We start from the raw sequence: 20,431 nt of genomic DNA, 5'->3' as shown, positions 1-20,431 counted from the left end.
TCCTATTCTTGACCCCCTATGGGGAAAATATCCTCACAGCATCTAGCCTGTCAACCCCTCTCAAAATCTTTTATGTCTGAATGAGCTCACCTCATTCTTCAAAGCTCCAGAGCAAAACTGTAAGTGTGATCTCATCACATTGCAGGTATGATTACATCAAAATCCTACAGAGTTGTATCAAACCTTCCTTACTTTTGTTCTCCAATCCCCTTGCAATGTAGACCACTACTACATTTATCTCTTTCTAGACTCTTTGTCATCTTCTCTTAACTTTCATCACTGCCTATTGTTGTATCATGGGCAAATTTAGATATATTGCAATAATTTTTTGATATAATTCATCAATACAGATTATAAATATCTGAGATCTCAGCCCTAATCTTTGAGGTAACCCTTGAGGCAGGTTGACAAATGGAAAATGACCTGTTTGTTGTGAGCCTATTAATCATATGTCTGTCCAAACTAATATGTTTCAGGAGCATCATAAGCCCTTACCCTGTACTATCATCTTTTTATGTGGCAAGTTATTGAATGTACGTTAGAAGTCAAAACACACCACATCCATTGGGTCCACTTTGTTTACTAGTTATATACTCAACAGCTCCTATAAATTTGTTACAAGCAGTTTCCATTTCATCCAGCCACATTGACTCTGCCTAACTGTGTTATCCATTTCTAAGTACTCTGTTATCACTACCTTGGTAATGGATTCCAGCCTGATAACCGATGTTAGGTTAACTGGCTTTGATTCCTGCATTTTCTTCTTCCTTCTTTCAAGGGTATTATGCTTTGTACTTGCCAGATAGCTGCGTCTTTTCCAGAATCTAGGGAATTTTGGGAGATCATAACTGATGACATTATCTTTGCAGCCATTTCATCTAGGTCCCTAGAATGCAGCCTTTCAGTATCAAGGGATTTTCAGCCCTTGGTCCCATTATTTTGTCTAGCATTTTAACTCTGGTGATATTGGCTGATTAAAGTTCTCACGCCTGTTTTGCTCCATGGTTACCTACCATTTTTGCTGTGCTTTTGGTATCTTTCATTGGAAAGCAGATGCCATTTCTTATTTCCCATCATTAATTCTGCTGTCCTAAGGAATGCAAATTTGATTTTGCTGCTTACTTCCTTTGAGGACTTACAGAACCTCTTGTATTCTGTTTTTATACTTCTTGCCAACTTGGTCTCGGATTTTGTTCTGTCTCTGTTCATCATTTTTCTTTAGCTATCCTTTCCTGGTTTCTAATTTTTGCCAGGACTCAAGCCTCCTACTATTCTCTGCAACCTTATCGATTTTTTTGCAAAGAATACCATTGCTAGCTTCTTTATATGGCTATAGGTAAATCACCTTTCACATTAACTCCTTATTTTTCAAGAGAACATATATTTTTTGAGAATTATAAAACATTTCTTTAAATGACTGCAACTGCTTATCTATTAATTTTCCAATTTACTTTAGCTAACTTGCCTTTCATCTTTAATTAATTGCCTTTGCTTAAGTTTAAGACTCTATTTTTGGCTTTAAATTTATCAGTCTAAAACTAAATCTGAAGTTTTATCATATTATGATCCTAATTTATTCTGCCTCATTATACGTGATCAATCTAAAATAGCTCGATCACTGATTGGATCCACAACGTATTGTTCTAGAAAATTACCTCAAAGGTATTCCATGAATATCCTTAATACCAGTTTTATTAGTTTGATTTGCCCAATTTATAGTAAGTATACAACCCTCAAAGATTTTTCCATTACCTTTGTTAAAACCCAATTATTTCTGCCCTACAGTCTAGCTCTGTAGTGGGCTTATAAGCTGCTTATACCATGTTTTCTGCTTTTTATCATCCCTTATCTCCAGCCAAACTAATTCTACTTTCTGATTTTCTGAGCCTTGATCCTGACTTTACTGCAGCAGGGTATAAACAGGCTGGTGGAATGGCAAAATATAGCAAATGAAGTATAATGTGGAGAAATGTGAGGTGGTAGGAAGAATGAGGAGAGGCAATATAGAATAAGGTTATTGTTTCATAATGGATACTGGAGCAGACAGATCTAGAGGAATGAAGCAGCATGGTGGGCTGAGAAAGGCCTGTATAGTTCTGGGCTTTATCAATAAAGGCATTGAGTATAAAAACAGGGAGGTTATGCTGAACCTTTCAAAAACACTGGCTTGTCCTTAGCTGGACAATTGTGTTCAATTCTGGTCACCGCATCATAGGAGCTACGTGAAAATGTTAAAGGGGACCCAGAAAGGATTTATGAGAATGGTTCCTGGAATTACACTTTACAATAAATTAGAGAGGCTGGGATTTTTTTTAAGAAGAGAAAGCTGAGGGGAGATTTGATAAAAGTATATAAAATGATGAGGGGTCTAAACAGAATTGATAGTGGGAGTTTTGTTGTTTAGTTGGAGGAATACAGGACTAGAGGCACTGGTATAAAGCAAAGGAGAAGACAATTATGAGTGATCTGAGGAAAAACATTCTTATGCATTGGGTGGTTGGAATCTGGAAAGCACTGTCTGCAGATGTGGTGGAGGTATGACCTATTGTGGCCTTAAAGGGGAAAATTGGATAAACATGTGGTGGAGAAACATTTACAAGGATACAGACAATGGTTTGGTGGCTAGTGCTCAAGTAGAGGGTCAGCTTGGACATGATGGGCTTAATGGCCTCCTTTTGTGCTGTAGCCATCGTATGTTCCTATGATCGCTTTGGATCACTAATTCATCTGCTTTGTTGCAAATGCTTTCTGCATTCAGATAATAAAAACCTTTAGGATCCTTCCTACATGTTTTCCCTACTTGTTCTTTATTTGTTGCTTTGTTATTGTAGATAAAAGCTATGCTCCATCATTACTCATATTCTTGCATTATGCTATTATCTTGTCTTTTAATTTTAGATTAATAAGTTTCCTCACAGACAAGCTTACTCCCCATCCCATTCCCACTGTTTGGCTTAATGTCTTATCTGTAGCCCCGGTAAGTTAGTTCACTGATCTTGCCCAATTCAAGTAAAACCTGTTTCAAAGGATCAATTTGTACTTTCCCCCATCTGGTAGTAGCAGTGCCCCGTAAATTAAAACCCCTTTCTCCTCTGCCATTCTTTGAGCCATTCTTTCAATTATTTGATCTGCTTGAATCAATAGGAAGTTGAACATGGCTCAGGTATAAAACAGTGATTATTATCTTTGTGGTCTACTTGTTAATATAGAGCCCAGTTACTCATACACTCTCAGTAGAGCTTCATTTTTAGTTCCACCTATGTCAGTGGTTCTCACATGGGCTACAACACCTGGATACCTCAGCTCCTACTTCAGCTTCTCCTCCAGTACTGAGGAGATGACAACCCAATCAACTACAAAGATTTCTCAAATCCTTTCTATAATTGAACAAGCTGTCAACCTGACCAGATTGAATTTCAAACACAGGAAGTGCCGACGAAGGCTCTGATGATTAAAGTATCTGAAGTGACCCCTTTAATTTTATTTATACTTATGTAATTTGCAGGAGCACTCAACAAAAATCCATATTACATAGATTTAATTTGTGGTCAGCGATAAAGCAACCAGTAGATGATTCAATTGTTACAAAAATTTTCATTTTGTCACAAGTGATTTTTCAAGTCCAAGAGCTATTTCAAAGAACTAATTACTTTTTAAAATATGTTATGGATATAGGCAAATGCAACACACTTAATTATTGCCTAATCTCTCACAACAGAAGTAAATTGAATTGTCAATTTATCTATTTTTGCGGGTGTTTGCTGAGTGAGGGCTATTGATTAGGAACTCTTTGCTTTTCTTCAGTTAAAGTCTTGGTACCTTTTATGATTACCTGGACAATTGAAGAAAAGGTAGGCCGAAGCTTAATTTAACATCTCAACCAAGAATAAACCTCTCTGACAATACAGCAATTAAGAAGTCCATTTTACTGGCCAAGTGTTCTGCTGTTAAAACATTGGATGCCAAATGTGTAAATTTACATCAGGAAACTGATGTCACATATGTAGAGAAATATTGTGTAGATAAAAAGAAGATGGGAATATTGTTACATGAAACAGCTACATACATGAAACAGCTACAACCAGGCCCATTGTAACTTTCAAGTACAACTTAAATGATTACAATCATTACTAAATTGCACTGCTGTGAAAATTGGAAATTCTGTAATATTAGTTGCTCAATCCCTCACACACTATCTCCCTCTTTCTCTGTCAGTCTCTCTCCCCCTCTCTCTCCTTGTCTCTCCCTGTCTCTCCCTGTCTCTCCCTGTCTCTCTCTGTCTCTCTCTGTCTCTCTCTGTCTCTCTCTGTCTCTCTCTGTCTCTCCCTTTGCCTGCTGATCTGCTGCTCTCTGCTAGTCTCTCTAGTTGTAGTGGAGACATACAGGAATCAGTGTGTGCAAGCCTGTGTCAATGGTGAGTGACTATCAGAGAGCCAGAAAACATGGTGGATATGGACAGCAGGTCAGTGAAACCTGTACCTGAAACTGGATTGGGCCAAAGAGTTGGGAAGCACCTCCTTGAGCTCAGGTATGAAAGGAAGCAAAGCAGGTCCACACTCCAGGCTATCAGTGCTCAATCCCCACCGCAGTCCTCACTGAAGCCTAAAGACTGAGAACAAACAGAAGCTGGCTGTCAACAGGGACCATATGATATCAAAGTTTGGAATGTAACTGAAAAGCATAAAAGCTGTATGTGGGGTTTAAGCTTCTTTACCCCGGAACTGATTATGCCTACTGATTTTAATGAATCACTGCTGATATTAAAATATTAATATTACTTTCTTTTGCAATTTTGACCTTCTTGTCTGGAACTCAGCCACTGGGTTTTAAAGTTTGCCTTTCTTTAGGTAAGGCTTCAAGCATTATTTTGCCTCATCTTATCTAGATTTGTAGAACTGAGTCCTAACTTCAATAATTTAGCAAAGCTGATAATAGTAGCATGTTAGGGAACAAAAGAATTTACTTCTTTATAAAGCAGCTTTTATGATTTCAGAACATCTCAAAATATCGATTATTTTGCTTGAATTGAGTCTATGCTGGCTCTCAGAACAATCCCATCAATCCCAATCATTCTTTCTCACACATCCTACCCTGTTTCTCATACCATCCACTTGGGGTAATGTACACCATCCAATTAATCTATCAATTAGCATGTCCTTGGAATGTGGGAGGAAACTGGAGTACTAGGGGGAAATGCACATTCACAGGGAGAATGTGCAAACTCCACATAAACAGCACTGATGGCCAGGATTGAACCTGGGCTGCTGGAGCTGTGAGGCAGCAGTATTACCTGCTGTGCCACTACATCAACCATAGTTGACTTGGCATGCTGGAGTGAATTTTGCAGGCCCTTCACATATGTTGTTATTTTACAAAACTGCTTGAATAGCGAATAAAATCTGTGGGCATTGCAATGACTCATGACTTCATGGAATATAGTTTAAGAGGTTATAGAGAAGTGTAGGACCCAAATGATTATTGATACATACTAACTTTACCAGAACAAGAGTTCAGTAATGCTATCAGAAGGGATGATGAAATGCACATTGCATTCCCAGTCTCTAAAAACACAATTACAATACATCAATGTTTAATCCCTATGACACTTTTGCCCTGAATGTTTGGCATCAGAGAGCAAAATTTGGTGAAGCTGGAAATAGAGGGGAAAAGTTTTGCTGAGGAATGCAGAAACTAGTTGAGTCAGAAATGTTTCAGCTGAAATGGACTTCAGCAATATGCAATCCTGACAGAGGGAATCTACATGTTTCCCCGCCAGCCCCAGTGCTGTACTTTTCAGATACTCAGACAGTAAGGCTGTGTGTTTACTCACTCAATTTGTTTAAAGCATGTCATCAGTTTTGCAGAATTTTTCTGCAGGTAATCTTGAAGATGAGGCTTCACTTTCAAGCATGTCGATGTTTAAGAAAGCAGCAATACATGAATTCAGTCCTCCAAATTGTCATTCCAAACATTCCCAGACCCGAGTAATTCCACTGCTTACCCATAATGTGCAAATTATGCGAAAACAAAAATCGGGTGGTGTGTGTTGCCTACGTTATATCAGAGTGGGAGAGAAACAAAATTAGAACCTATGTTAATCGAAGTTGGCTGATGCCATGATGAAAAACATAATGACGCTGGAGGAACTCAGCAGGCCAGGCAGCATCCGTGGAGAAAAGCAGGTGGTTGACGTTTTGGGTCAGGACCCTTCTTTGGGACTCAGGATTCAGCTGATGCTATGTTCTCTTCAGCTTCTTTCTGACTGGTGCCTGTCAGAAGTTACACCATGTTCACATGTTGTGAAGCCATTGAGCCCAGAATGCCTTTACCAACTCTCCAAAAGAGTTAGCAGTGACATTAACTCAGCTTTTCTCTCTTCACAGGTACTGCCTGGACTCCTGGGCATTTCCAGCATTCTTTTTTTTTTAGTTTGGATTGCCCAGCATCTGCTGTGTACTGTATCTCAGAGTCCCAGCATATATTTCTCTCTCTCCTCTGTTCTCCACCTCCCTCTCTGTACTTCTCCAAAAAGTTTAACTTCAAATTAACAAGCCTTTTCCATCCATTCTCACCTGGCACCAACACTATTTGCGTCATTTAGTTTTGTGTTGGTCTCCACCTTATCATTGACATCTTGTTTGCTTTCTCCTCCCCTCTCCTCTGCAACTTAAAAACTACACCTTTGCTAACTTTTCCTGGTTCTGATGAGAAGTGGTGGTGGTGGGATGGGGTGGGGTGGTGGGTCACGGGTGGAGGACAGGATATGGCTATGATAGTGGGTGGAAGGGATGAACATACTATTATCTGTGGACACAACAAGGCATGGGAATTCCCAACTTGTGTTTTTTGGGCGAAGTCTTCATAAGTGGAAGATAAAGTAATACTTAGTGTTTCAACCCAACATTCTGCTTAAATAGTTAATTGTGTTACTGGGTGGTAGACTTTGAATAAAAAAGTAATATATGGCAGTAATAGCATAATAATGAATCCTTACGCACATTGATCCACAACCTAAATCTGCCAGTAGATTAGGCTGTAAATCTTGGCGACACAGAAACTAAAGACGTGAAAGATCACCATGTCATCTGGGGTTCTGTTGAATTTAGAAATACACTACCTAATCATATTGCCCCAACACTGCTTCCAATGTGCAGATTTCATCAGATACCAGGAAATAAAAAGTAGCCATTCTCGGCGCTATCATCCATTCCAATGAATATTAAACCTAATACATTAAAAAAATACAGGAAGTGTAAATGAGAATTCTCACTCGGCTTCGCTGACTGAGCAGCACAGGTTAAAAAAGGTTAATAATGGAATCAACGTTTTCGCTGCTTTTTAATTATTTTTCATCACGAGAATGGAAAGCAGGACAGCTGTGAGATAGGAGTGGGTACCGTCCGATCCTGCGGTGCTCAGATCAGACTAATCACTAGTTTAAACAATTGCCATTTTGCAGATTTCTGCTCAAAGCGTGTGAATTAATTGCTGAGTGGCGAGGAATGGTGCAATCTTTATCATGTGTTAATCTAGTGTCCTCGGGAGTGGAATGATCCCAGCCTGGTGTTCTTTGAACTCTTTGTACATTTGTGTGTTCTGTAAAAAAGCTGAAGCATGATTTGGTCGCATACTTGATCTGTGTTAAAGCATCGATTTATTGAGATTTAATTGTAGCGCCGGAAAGCTGCGCTGGTGATGTAAAAGTGCAGTTAAATCAGTGCTTCTTCAGCTACTGGAAGCTACTGTACCATCTCTCTCGCCTAGTGAGGACTGGAATGATAGGAGTCCCATAGTCTGCGGGTGGGAGGAGGTCATCTTCAAGCAGCCGAATATTTATCTTTCTAAATGGCGGATTTATTTAAGAAATGAGTATGCCAGAGGACCCGAAACTCGTCCATTAAATTTTTATGTTAAATCAACAAAGTCTCAGACCGCATGAAAGTCAACAACTTTGGCTCCACCACCGGAGATTGATGAGTAAATAAGATATTGAAATGACTCTGGATTTGGGGGATCTGCTATGACATTTAATGTCTGACATTTCCTCACGATATCTATTGCCACTGGAGCAGAACAGCTCTTTTTCAGTTAAAATTTCTCATCTCAAACACTTGGCGAAAGCAAATTAAAAATCAGCATTAAATGGGCGTGAACTGTAAGAAATGCACGGTATTAAAAACAGGTCAAATTGAACGTAAATCAGTTACAAAATAGCAAGGATCCTATCACAGCGGATACCCTGCTAAAAATCCAATTTAATTGGTTGCGTTGATTTTTAATAACAAAATATATGGAAAAGTTTGTTCAGATATGTTCTGGTTGAGGCAGTTGTACTTTAAAACACTGATGTGCGTTTATAATAGTGAAGACAAGGGTGAAGATCATTATTTAACATGTGTAAAACTTTGCCAAGCCTTTGATAAGTTGTACAATGAAAAATAATTTTATTTTTCCAGTATTGCATTGAATTGGACATTAACCATCAGCACAAGTATCCGAGGGCATTTATGAAGAAGGAGCTATCCAAGGTTCTGGATTCGAAGTCCTTTAAGAATGAACCGCAAAGGGCCAGGATTGGAGGGCATCTCATCTCCTTTAAGCAATAAGCTGTCCAATGAACTGTCAACCCTCTCTTCATAGGCTGTTTAAGGCATTGGATTGGGACACCTTGACCCTTCCTTAACAGTGCACATTCAAGCAGCCGAATGAACTCTTCAGTGCCCTGAATGCCTTGAGTGAGACCTGGTTTTATCAATTACTGATTACTTATGCACTGAAATAGTGTCACTTTCTATGCTAATGACATTGATCTCGGCGAGCAAAACGATTTGGCAATTTAACTGGGTGGGGAGGACAGGGAGAGGAAAGCTAATTGGCAATAGCTCTACTTTTTGCTAACTACTATGACATACTCTAAGATAAACGTGCTACTGCTCATGAAAACAACATGAATTCTACTTTACAACATCTAGCATTTTAAATGTATGTATCATAAGATATAAAATTGATTTCCATTTAACAATAGTTGGTACTGTGTTACGGAGATTAAAAGGACACCTCCTTTGCTTAAACTTCGCAGAGAGCCAGGAATGACCTTGAAATTATTACATGGACCAGATGCCAGAATATAGACATACTCACTCCCGGTATTTTGTTATTCCAAGTAACGATACTCTGGTGTAAGTGATCACTGATAATCATTGGTCAAATCCTACTTCTGAAAAACAGGAGGGTCTCAATGATTTATTTACAAATTCCGATGCAAAACGGAAGAATGAGCCTGTAAGTTTTTTTGTAAATGTCCCAGTGCTTCTAAATTGCCAACTGCAACAGCAAGGTGTTTAGTCACGTGCACATGTCATGAATCATTTCATCTGCGGTCCTGTCACATCCATGCGTATGGTGGAACAAATGAGCGATTAAAATCAAATTTGAAAACTGGTTAAAACTGAAAGCACCGTTGCATCGGCGATTACAGTTGTATAGAAATCACCGGCCGAAGGCTCCCAGATTAAAAATAAATACAGAAATAAATAATACATTAGGTTCAAGGGAGGGGATCCGTTGTATAAGTAGAGTTCAATTGCATTACAATGTCAATAATGTTCCGCGTTGAGAAGTTGCATGTAACAAGGAATGGGGTTACAAGAATACTTCCTACACCAGGGATAAATTGGGAAGCGTTGACTTCTGATCTGACTGGAAAGTTTCTAGTTTTGAAATCGCTGACTTTTAAATGATTTAGATGAGATTTGAATTCACTTGAGTTAGGAGCGGAGAATTAACCAAGATAAAAATAATCAGCAAATTAATTGGACGGTCAGCTGTCTTGCATTTACCGTTTTCCGTTACATTTACGACGTTATAACCGGAACACTTCGGATATGGAATAGAACACAGTCATGCTTCGGCAACAGAGTGCAGCAATGATGCAGATCTACGAAGATCAAAGAGGTTCAGTATCACAAATTGTGACATTTCAGAAAAAAAACAGGAAACGAACGGACAAATGCTTCGCATTAACCATAGCAGTTTGAGCTTTCACTCGTCAAAGTGAACTTTCAATTTGCCTCTGTTTCAGGTTTCAGATTTCAGATATTGAGGAGACCAAAGGCTTTTCCTTTCCATATGAAGGCATTGCATTTAACTGGAGAAGTTTGCAGTACAATTCCGGGAAGGAATCTTTGCTTGCTCTGAACACAATGGGGATGGTTTCGGTCACTACTCATTTTCCACCAGAATGCAACAAGTTAACTAGCATTTTGAAGTGAAGTGTAGCCCAATACTTGTACATCAAGGAATTGTAGCTATTATCCTTCAGGCAGACCCATTGCTATCTTGATAAAGGGGGCAGTGCATGGGCAGACAACGGGTTTTCAGATGACAGATTAAGTTCCCCACCCTGAATAGTCTCCTGCGCACAGATAATTTAATTGTTTCATTTTGTTGCCAATTAAACTATTATCTCTTAATAAAGGACTAATTACATTGTTATAGCCACACGAGATATTAGGAAGCATAATTATATTATTCCTTTGCTAATTATTTCAGGGTAAAGACAATGCTCAGATTGTAGCAGCGGGTAGTATTTAGTATAAAATCAAATGAGCGCGGCAGCAACGGGCCGTGTGTGAACTCGAATGAAACATTGGCTCTTCCTACCTTGAGTCCTCGTTATGAAGCCACAAAATCGGCTTGGAAAAACGGCTGTTTGAAATAACTGGAAGTATGGAGATTGCAAGTCTGCGCTCCGGTTGTCTGCGCGAGCTGTGCTTCATATACAGCCTTAACTTATATTAACGCAGTTGATTAATATTGCATTGGGCACATTTAAAAGTTTTAAAAGTAATGAGGTGAGATGCTTTGTGTGTGCATATGTGTGCCAAGTGGGTTGATTATTTCTCAGAAACTTTTCACCCTTTTTCTCTTCCTTCCCTTTTTTTAAACATCTTTTCTGGTAATAGAATACGACTGTGTGGTTTTTTTTTCGCTTCTTGTGCCTAATTCAGAGGCACAAAGCACCAGTCCAGGGCTGTGGAGAAAGCGATGATAATGTAGTGGTTAAATTATTCTCCGATGGCCCCGAGGCTCCACTCAGGACTCAGACTTCATTAATTTTTTATAGTCATCACTTCACCAAGGTCTATTTATGAAAATGTGCTTTCCGCTTCATGGAAAAAAAACAGTCAGCAGAAACGAGCAAGCAATCCAGGGTTTTAGCTTGTTTCTTTAAATGAAAATGATCTGTTTTTAAGAGCTTTCAATACAAACCAATACAGGTGGCCATGGAATACATACATGTTAAGATGAGGCAGTCATACTGGCCGAGTTAGTTTATTTTGAGGCTATGTATTTATATTAATAGCACCATGATAGCCAGATTTAGAATAATTTAAATCGTTACAAAATGTTAAATTTCACCCACATGCACCCGTTGTATTTAAATGCATGGCATCGGGCAGTGGGCGATGTGAAATGATTGAAGGTTGAAGTGGGCCACCAGATTCTCTCAGACTTTGTATTTCGGTGCGGATTAACCACGTATGAATGCTCAGTCGGGTAGATATATGGGAATGATAAAAACGTGTTCCTTCAAAAAGACAGTTTAGGCAGAAAGCGTGTGAACAAGGTGGAATTTGATGCGATTTTATACAACTGAGCCCACATGTATAATTTAAAGACAGACAAAAGCATTAAGCTGTGTCTTTCTTGCCGTCATATTTGCAAACATGTCCCTGGATCGGCGGTCACAGCAGCACTCCCAGCACTGGGGAGCTGCACACACATTAGCGAGGAGTGCAATGACTGGGAACTGAACAGGACTGAATTTGTATTCCCTCAGAGATTCCCTGTTTCAATCTCCTTCATGAATAGCAAAAAATAATCTTAATCATATAAGTCTAATTAGCCGCCTGTCATTTTCCGCTATGCAATCTATTAATCTCCGACATTTTACTCCCATTAATGATTTACAAAAGTGGGCAGGGGTAAAATAATTCCGAATATTGTTGCGCTACTGATCAGCGCCGTGCCACAGCTCCTTGGGCACCTTGTTAGTAATTCAAGATGGAGAAGCAGTAAACAGAAGGATTAAGGATGATAATGGAAATTATCACCGCACTTAGTCCCGGCGGTAGATTGGGAACTTCGAATGTGAGCACTTTCGGAGAGTTTAAATCCTCGCACAGTGCTGAGCCTGCAAAGAGTAGCATAAAAGGAGGGCGGGGGTGGGGGGGGGGGGGGTGCGGGCGTAGAGATCGTTTGATAGATCTATTTGGAATAGCCAACCATGTGATCTAAAATGACCTTAAAAGTGATTTTACTCCTTGTTGATGTTTAACTCTGTTTTCGAATGTATTTGAATTGCGATTCCCTCCAAGGTGTAGTGAGCTGAAACAGACCTTTCAGTTGAAGCATGTTTTCGTTCTACCTTAACAGAGATTTTATATGGAAAAGCTCATTAAGTGAAAGGCACCCCTATTAATGATGTGTAGTCATTACCATTATCAGCTATCTGCCACTTATTTTTGCCGGATGAAGTCAAGTGTTTTTGGCCGGGCCACTTTAAGCCGGAGCACAAAATCCGGCAAATGAAATATTAAAAAGATCTAAAAACATATTTCAGATATAAAAACATCCCTGGAGAGCTATATGGTAGGCATCGCTTTATATATTCCTGGACTGTTCTACTAAATGTTTTACACTATATTGGTTTACACGCGACAGGTCGAGAGTACGTTTTTACCGTCTGGGCTGCCTTTCTTTAAACGGTGATGAAGTTACTGCCCAACATGTTACCATCACGTGTGCGAGTCCAAAGTATAAAAAAAGACTATGAAAGGATAAAAAGTTTATCAACGGAGATAAAGTATTCTAAAATAATTGATCTGACCTTAAGACATTTCTTTTCCAATGGTTACGGAAGCACCTGGGAGCCCCAATATCAGGAGGGATGGAGAAGGAAAATTAAATCTCTGCGGTGATTTATGATGTCCAAAGCATTGCGTAAGATTGCAAGAAATTTAATAATATCTATCAATATGTGCTTGAGTCTTCAGTTTGCTACAATAATTATGCGGTTGTTAATTGTCAGTTAGGAATATAGGGGACTAAAACAAATCTGAAACTCTCACATCGGCAATCCTATAATTCGGGAAGTGTTAATTATTATTAATGAAAATCGTTGTGACTCAAACGTGCAGCCAGCGCTTGGTGCATCAGCGGTCCTTGTCAAAACAAATTCAGCCAGACCCAACAAACAGAAATAAAACCGACTGAACCATTCACGAAGAAGTTTAAAGTGGCGCTTTAACTAAAGCTTTGGGTTCATCCACAGTTACTTGATACGATGATCCACGAGGGGTTATTATCTTTCCGTTTACCAAAAATCAATAGTATCATAACAGCCAGAATTCATTATTCATTTATGATAGGCTTTACAAGATGAAACCAACTAGCCAACAAGTGTTAGTTGATAAATTGAATATGGCCCGATACAGCTTGTAAAGATGACACGCTGCAGATGCTAACAAAAAATCCATAACCTTACAAGTACCTTTAGCCCAAAAATATAAGACATTATAAAAATGATATAAGGTATCGAGAGGGATTCCCACCCACCATCACCCGTTCCCTCTCATTCCAATTCTCACGTAGAAGATTTAAGCTGGTTCTTTTTCTTTCTCAAACTATGAACCGTCACACCTAAGTCATCGCACTTCAAGGTAAGTGATTGTGTATTGAAAAGTTTGACACCTAAAGTGCCATGATGCCACGTGAGAGCATTTCTTGCGATTACTCAGAGCTATAGCAAGTGGATTGGTTGGGTGAAGTTCGTTATTGTTTAATTTAATCTTTTTTTGCTAACAACCATCGCATCATATTGACTTCCGGTTGATGGGTATCAATATACTCTAAAAAGAAACACATATAGATGTAACCGGTATCAGTTTAATTAGAAGATTAGTTCTGGTCTGTTCGCCGCACCTGACACCTGAAGTGACTGTCCGTCCAATCGTGAACCTGAAAATTCACCGCTTCTCTGGTTCCTCTCGGCTTCGTTTTTCATTGGTTTGATGGTTAGTTTTACAATTTGATCTCGGCGCGAGGAAATGGCAGTATCCATTAAGACTCGCATATTTGTTCGTAAAAGGGATATCACTTGTAGACTTCGCGAAATTTGATGAAGTAGCAAAACTTAGCTTTCTATAAAATCGAGTTAATCGGCAAGGGCGTAACGAAACATCACTCATTTTTACATTGTTTTTTTTGGGTGATATTCTGGCCTTAATTCATCAGGATACATAAAGAATCAGAGCTGATCCAAGAACAGAGAAACAACAATCATTTGACGGTGTTTTAATAGTAATCAATAACTCCACAGATGTCATTTCAAAAGTTCTCCAAACTGGTACAGGAACTATTTAAAAAAAAATATTCTCATTGCTGAAGGAAAATTGAGCGGCGCCACGGGTGTAACGGCGCGACAATTGCCATGGAGATTTTCAACGATCGGAATTTTTAGCGAAATGGTATATCTGGCCAAAGTAAGGTTTTAGACCACACCTGGAAATGAGGTGCACATCCCGCTACCCTCTCTCACTTCCAACCCATTCCAATTTTCTCCAGTTCTCTGAGGCCGAGACGCTGTTGGATAAATGATAACTTTAATCTCCCTTGACATAAATTAATAGTAATTAGATGTCCTAGTTTTATTTCCCACGTGAAGGCAAAGACCCGTGCATTAACAGAAAACCGAAACGGGGACAATTTCTTCCTGAAATTTTAATCCTGCAGTCAGTATCCACCTTCGGCTAACAATACGGCGATCGAATCGAGCGAGAATTTGTCCCAGACATATTTAATGATATATTGACTCGCTGTAGTTTCTCTGGAGGGATCACCTGTAATTCACCACCCCGCAAAAAAAGATTCACTGAGCGAATTCGAATCTAACAACACCAGAAGTTAAAACCACCCAAAACATTGAGTAGATACACAACCTTACATAGATTTCACTTCCTTGCATTATTTTATTCTGAAAAGGGAGAACATTAGGGGGAAGGTATGATAACAGTGTTTAATGGAACATGCTGTTTAATTTAATTGCACTTTGTATGCTAATAACGGACATGTTTGCAATGAGTCCATGCTGCAAATATATCTTACACAACATATAATTCAGGACGCCATTCTTTCGTTTTGCAGCGTGCGTGGTTTTATTGAAAACTTCGAAGAGTCACATCTGGTTAAAAATCACACATACAATCAATAAAGTAAACTAAGTAACGACAGTTGAGATCGGGGCCAAACATTGGGAAAGGGTGGACAGAGAGATTTCGGTGCAAACAGGCGAGTCCATCAGCTTGCTCGCAAAGTGCACATTCAGCCACCCGGACAGGGAGGCGGGAAGGGCCTGGGTGAAACGGCTAGAGGCTCTGGCCACTCTTGCTTTCACATGCACACTCTGGGAAATGGGTTCTCGCGATAGTCCTCCGACTAACTAAGATTAGAGAATGGATTTCGCACAACAAATGAAACATAAGCAGCAAAAGGCGTTAGAAAAGGTCTGACAGTCAGTGACTGCACTCATACTCACTGTACCTGGCCTCTCATTTATAACTTTCCACATTTAACAATTTCCAATCGTTTCAAGCCATTCTATTGTACCACGACACGTTGTCTTAAAGTAATTTTGATTGTCAATGCATTGTGATTCCCCTTTAGATTGAAAATAAATAAATTTATGATTGAGATAAATAGGGTTCGGGGAGGGGAGGGAGAGAACGCCGTGAAAACCCCCGGGGTGGATGAGGTAGGAAACCATTCGTAAACAGTTATTGCAAAACATTTAAAACTTATTTATTATTATTTTTTATTTTTGTTATTAATATGGTGATAGCGACATTCACTAAACTGAAATGATGTATAAATCATGCAGAGACAGACTTGTGGACCATACAGGAGGTACAATAGAATTAATGTGACCCGTTCTTACAGATCTGATTCTTTCTGCTTTTTTTTTAACTGAATGAAATCGACAGCGGTATATTTCATAACCTAGCCCAGTACCGTGCCCACTTCAGCTGCAGTTGTACATCTCCGGATCAATGAACTACACCAATTTCGTGAATAAAGGTTAAACGCACAATTCATTCACAGACTTTGTACACCCTTTTACAGTAGAAAAGCAAACAGGATATTTTTCACAAGAATGTGATTAAACATAATTCAAGTCTCGTTGAGATTATTTTGTTACAATATGATTGCCAGATAAGTTAACGAAGTCTCATCTAAACCAAGACATAAAGCTTGCTTCTCTCAAACCCGTACAAAATATACACAATTCAAACTCATTCTTCAGAGATATACTCCCGGCTTGATGTCCCTGCCATCGCTTCCTTTTGTTGGGCAAAGCTTAACCAAGAAATCAAATGTTATTAGATCCTGGTCCACATCGTCTCAGTTGGATAGAGCAGTGTGCAGATTGTCTTAATGTGTGGCGGAAAATTTCATTCGTTTTTGTTTCTGTCTCTGATTGCAAAACCACACTCTCACCACATTCTTTTTCAGGTCCAATTTCTCTGCGATTGCTGCGATCTTCTCGGATGAAGGACGAGGCTGGACGGCGAAATACGCTTCTAAGGATCGTTTTTCCGGCGCAGCGATAGAGGTACGTTTGCGCTTCCTGTCCCCTCCGTTAAAGAGCTCGGGTTTCGTCATTTTCTCTCTCTGTGCCCTCTCGGCTTCATCCAGCCAGGCCTCCAGAATGGGCTTAAGCGCAATCATGTTATTGTGTGAGAGAGTCAAGGATTCAAACCTACAGATAGTGCTTTGACTTAAACAACCCACACCTGGGATCTTCAGGTTGGCCAAGGCTGACCCAACATCGGCTTGTGTCACTCCAAGTTTGATCCTTCTCTGCTTGAATCTCTCCGCGAAGGACTCGAGCTCCCTTGGATCTGCTTCTCCCTCATTGCCTCCCAGGCCGATGTGGGCCGATAGGGTGTGGGAATGGGAAATGTTCATAGGCTGATGGTGATGAGGGTGATGTGACATGTGGTTCATGCCAGGCATGTGTGCATGGGGATGTGATGGCGTGGACCCCACCTCGGGTCCTGTCATCCCACTCAGGGACAGACCAGGGTTCAGGTGGTCTAGGAGGTCTCCTTCCAGGCCCTGGGCTGACTGGTGATGGTGGTGGTGGTGATGGGGATGGGAGGTCAGGACCGACGGATGGGGTAGGTGTACAGAAGAGGAGGTAGGAGTGCACGACACGCTGCTCATTGTATGGTAGGTGACATCTGGCTTGAAGGGATGGTTTTTCTGCGATACAATATCCACGGCTGCCAGGGCTTCGGCTCGGGACAGCAAGGTTTCATCAAGTCCGGCGAAAATATTGCTTTGCAACTACAAAGGAAATAAAAAAAAAGAGATCACGTTATTATCAGGGCTGCAGTCTGCAGAGAGAACAATACGGTAACTTAACCATGGTGCTGGAGTCTTTGGGAATTCGCCCGCGAAACGGACACTTCTCTCTGAGCCCAGGCGTTCCAGCGAAATAGTCTTAGCGTTCATAATTATCGCTGCCTTCTTGACATTCTGCAGTTGACGGATCTTTTTTAATTCAGCGACAGTAGCAACATTCAATCAATTACACACACACACACACACACACACACACACACACACACACACACACACACACACACACACAAATAATAAAAAGAAAAAAATTGATCCCGGCGTGAGGAAGTGGCAGTATCCATTAAGACTCAGAACCAACGCTGCGGCTGGCAAGGAAATTTTAATGCAACTCGCAAAATGATGAAAGTAATGAAAGATGATGTGGTCATAAACCCCATCTCCGCGCATCGAATGCACGGACACGCACCGATATCATTCAAAATAACCTTGATTCAAATAACTTTTTTAATCACGCATTTCGAACACCTCGTCTTCTGCTTCAGGGGTTGCTTTCAACATAATTTCGAGAATGGCAGCCCTGCCCACGAGAGTGCTAAAAAGACATTGTACCAACACCACCAACCCATCACTAGTCGCCTCCTTATAAATAACAAGATACAGCAAATACTTCAAATGCTCCGGCAAATTGGCAGAGTTCGACGTAGGAAACGTAATCAATTAAAAAAAAATCTTTCCAAACTAGCGTACTTAAATTATTTTAATAGCCCAATTATCCCGAGGAGGACAGCGCTCAGAGCTGGAAGGATTGGCCGCACTTACCGGTGGGGTGGGCAGACAGGCTCTCCGGATGGCCTCAGTGCTCGAGTGCAGAGTCGTGTATTTGGGCTCGTGCAGGATGGGGTGCATGCCGAAAGGCTGCTTGCTATTCATGGACATCATGTTTGCAAGTGGGTCATGTGCAGGTGAGCGCTGAACTGGCGCTGTCCCGATCACACTCCATCCGCTTGTCGCTGAGTTATACCCGCGCCAGCTGCTGGACACGCCACCCGGGCCGCCCCTCGGCCCCGATCATTGGTACGCGGAGCTCCGATCGGCGGGCGGTCAGGTGGACCCGCCCATCCAGTCTCTTCATTGGCTCAGGCTGGCTCGGGTCCCGTCTTCCAAAGATTTCTTGCTCCTGGATGAAATTGACGAATGTCAGTTCTGACAGAGGGAGTAGCAAAATCCTGCTTACTCTTATAGGGATTTTTTTTTGCGGAAACTTACTGTCTATTCCAAGCACTCTATGTACACATTCATGTCTGCTGTAGACTTGGGGCAAAGTGATTAAACTTTCCTGAACTACCATTAACCGCGATCTTTTAAAGCATACACTTAAATTAAACCTTACTTCCTGGCGCTAAAATGCCTTAATTCTGATCATTCTCTTAACACGAGGAAAGAGCGTTCTTCTGAGTTTTGACATTTGAATACGGAAGAATTTAGCATCTCCTCAATTGAAAACTGACCAGAGGCCATTGTTCGCGACCTAGCCGATTTGATAGAGCTATTTACAGTATTGGTCGGATTTTTAAAAAAATTGGACGGGGATTGGATTACAATAATCATTGTGACTCTGACACAGAGAGAAAGAGAGAGAGAGAGAGAGAGAGAGAGTGAAAACGCTAATCTGGATTTTTTTTAGTTCAACAACCACATGCATTTGTGAGATACAAACTTCCACAGGCAAGCCACCAATTGTAGTTAAAGGGAATGATTGGAGAGACAAGGATGGAAACGAAAAACCGAATGGAAAAGGTGGGCTTTCAAAAGGGACCTCGTCATGGTTGGAGAAGGAATGCCGAGGCTGTGGCGAAAGACCCTTCGCGCCAATCGTGGAGTTAAAGGAGGAAGTGTACACACGGGCCACATTCAAAAGAATTGAGGGATGCAAGTAGATATAAACTGGACCAGGTGAAAGGACAGGGTAGTACAAAAGTGTGGAGAAATTTGATGAAGATTTTCAAGTCAATCTGTGAAAGTTAAGGAGTTGGGTAATATTGTTTTGGAAGGTTAATAGTTGAGAGCAGTATTGAAAAATTGCTGGTTAGTCAAAAGTTCCATGTTTTCGATTCGATATACATCTCCATCAATTTGCTTTGGGCATTCAAGTGGTAGTTAAGAGCTCCGTCAAGGGTTCAAACCTCACGATAGCAGCGGGAGTATTTAAATTTAGTCCATTAAATAAATATGAAATAAAAAAGTTAGTACTAGTAATGGTGAGAGTGAAACAGCTGGATTGTTGTAAGTACCCACTTGATGTCGTTTGGGGAAGGTAATCTACTCGCCTTACCCTGTCTGTCCTCTCTGTACATCAAATCCACAGCAATGAGACTGACGTTTAACAGGGAGCTGGAGACGGGCAGCAAATGCCGCTCTTACCAGTAATGTCCACCCATGTGAAAGAATAAAAAACGATAAGGAATCCTGGTATCCTGGCAAATATTCCCCAATCAACGCAACAACAGTAGATTAACATCCTCCTTATTCCTTTTATTGACTGGGATTGTACTTTAAAACTTTAAATAACAGGGATTGTACTTTAAAATTTTAGCCTCCCTGAACAGTTCCGTGAGGCATTTTGGGATTTGCTATCTGATAAGGTGCTATGTAAATGCAAACTGTTTCCCTTTTTAACAGTAGCAGTATGTTTTTTTTTCCTCAGAAGGCTCTTTTCCACAGAACCGCTAAAGCTTTGCAAAGTAACTCTTTGTCTATTTATAAATACCTGATCAATAATTATTTCATCTCCAAGCACTTAGAGCGAATATGTTATAGAGCAGTTAACTAGTTCCCACCAAAATGCAAATTATCACATTAAAATGTTGATTAATCGTTTCCTTGTTTAAAGTGTATAATGTGAGAAAATTGAAATCTACCCAATTTTCCAATGTTATATTTTGTATGGTATATTCAAAGACAGCATCAATTGCCCATACTTAATTACCTTTGGGAAGATGGTGAT

General features: G+C 40.3%; 1 protein-coding gene across 1 annotated transcript; it reads right to left on the bottom strand.

Annotated features, from left to right (window-relative positions):
* Nucleotides 1–16,491: 16,491 nt before the first annotated feature.
* On the bottom strand, nt 16,492–18,366 carry LOC127573586 (brain-specific homeobox/POU domain protein 3-like). The gene is made up of 2 exons (XM_052021947.1): nt 18,247–18,366; nt 16,492–17,409 (listed from the first exon to the last, which is right to left on the bottom strand). Exons 1-2 carry the CDS (start codon nt 18,364–18,366, stop codon nt 16,492–16,494), a joined length of 1,038 nt encoding a protein of 345 aa, XP_051877907.1.
* Nucleotides 18,367–20,431: the final 2,065 nt, after the last annotated feature.

Source organism: Pristis pectinata, chromosome 8 (assembly GCF_009764475.1).
Source record: "Pristis pectinata isolate sPriPec2 chromosome 8, sPriPec2.1.pri, whole genome shotgun sequence".
In the NCBI taxonomy this organism is placed as follows: domain Eukaryota; kingdom Metazoa; phylum Chordata; class Chondrichthyes; order Rhinopristiformes; family Pristidae; genus Pristis; species Pristis pectinata.
This window is presented reverse-complemented; position numbering and strand designations above follow the sequence as displayed.

Coding starts and splice junctions, on each gene's coding strand:
- LOC127573586 (XM_052021947.1), bottom strand. CDS start 18,366: ATGATGTCCATGAATAGCAAGCAGCCTTTCGGCATGCACCCCATCCTG. Junction 17,410..18,246: donor CCTGTCTGCCCACCCCACCG/GTAAGTGCGGCC, acceptor TTTCCTTTGTAG/TTGCAAAGCAATATTTTCGC.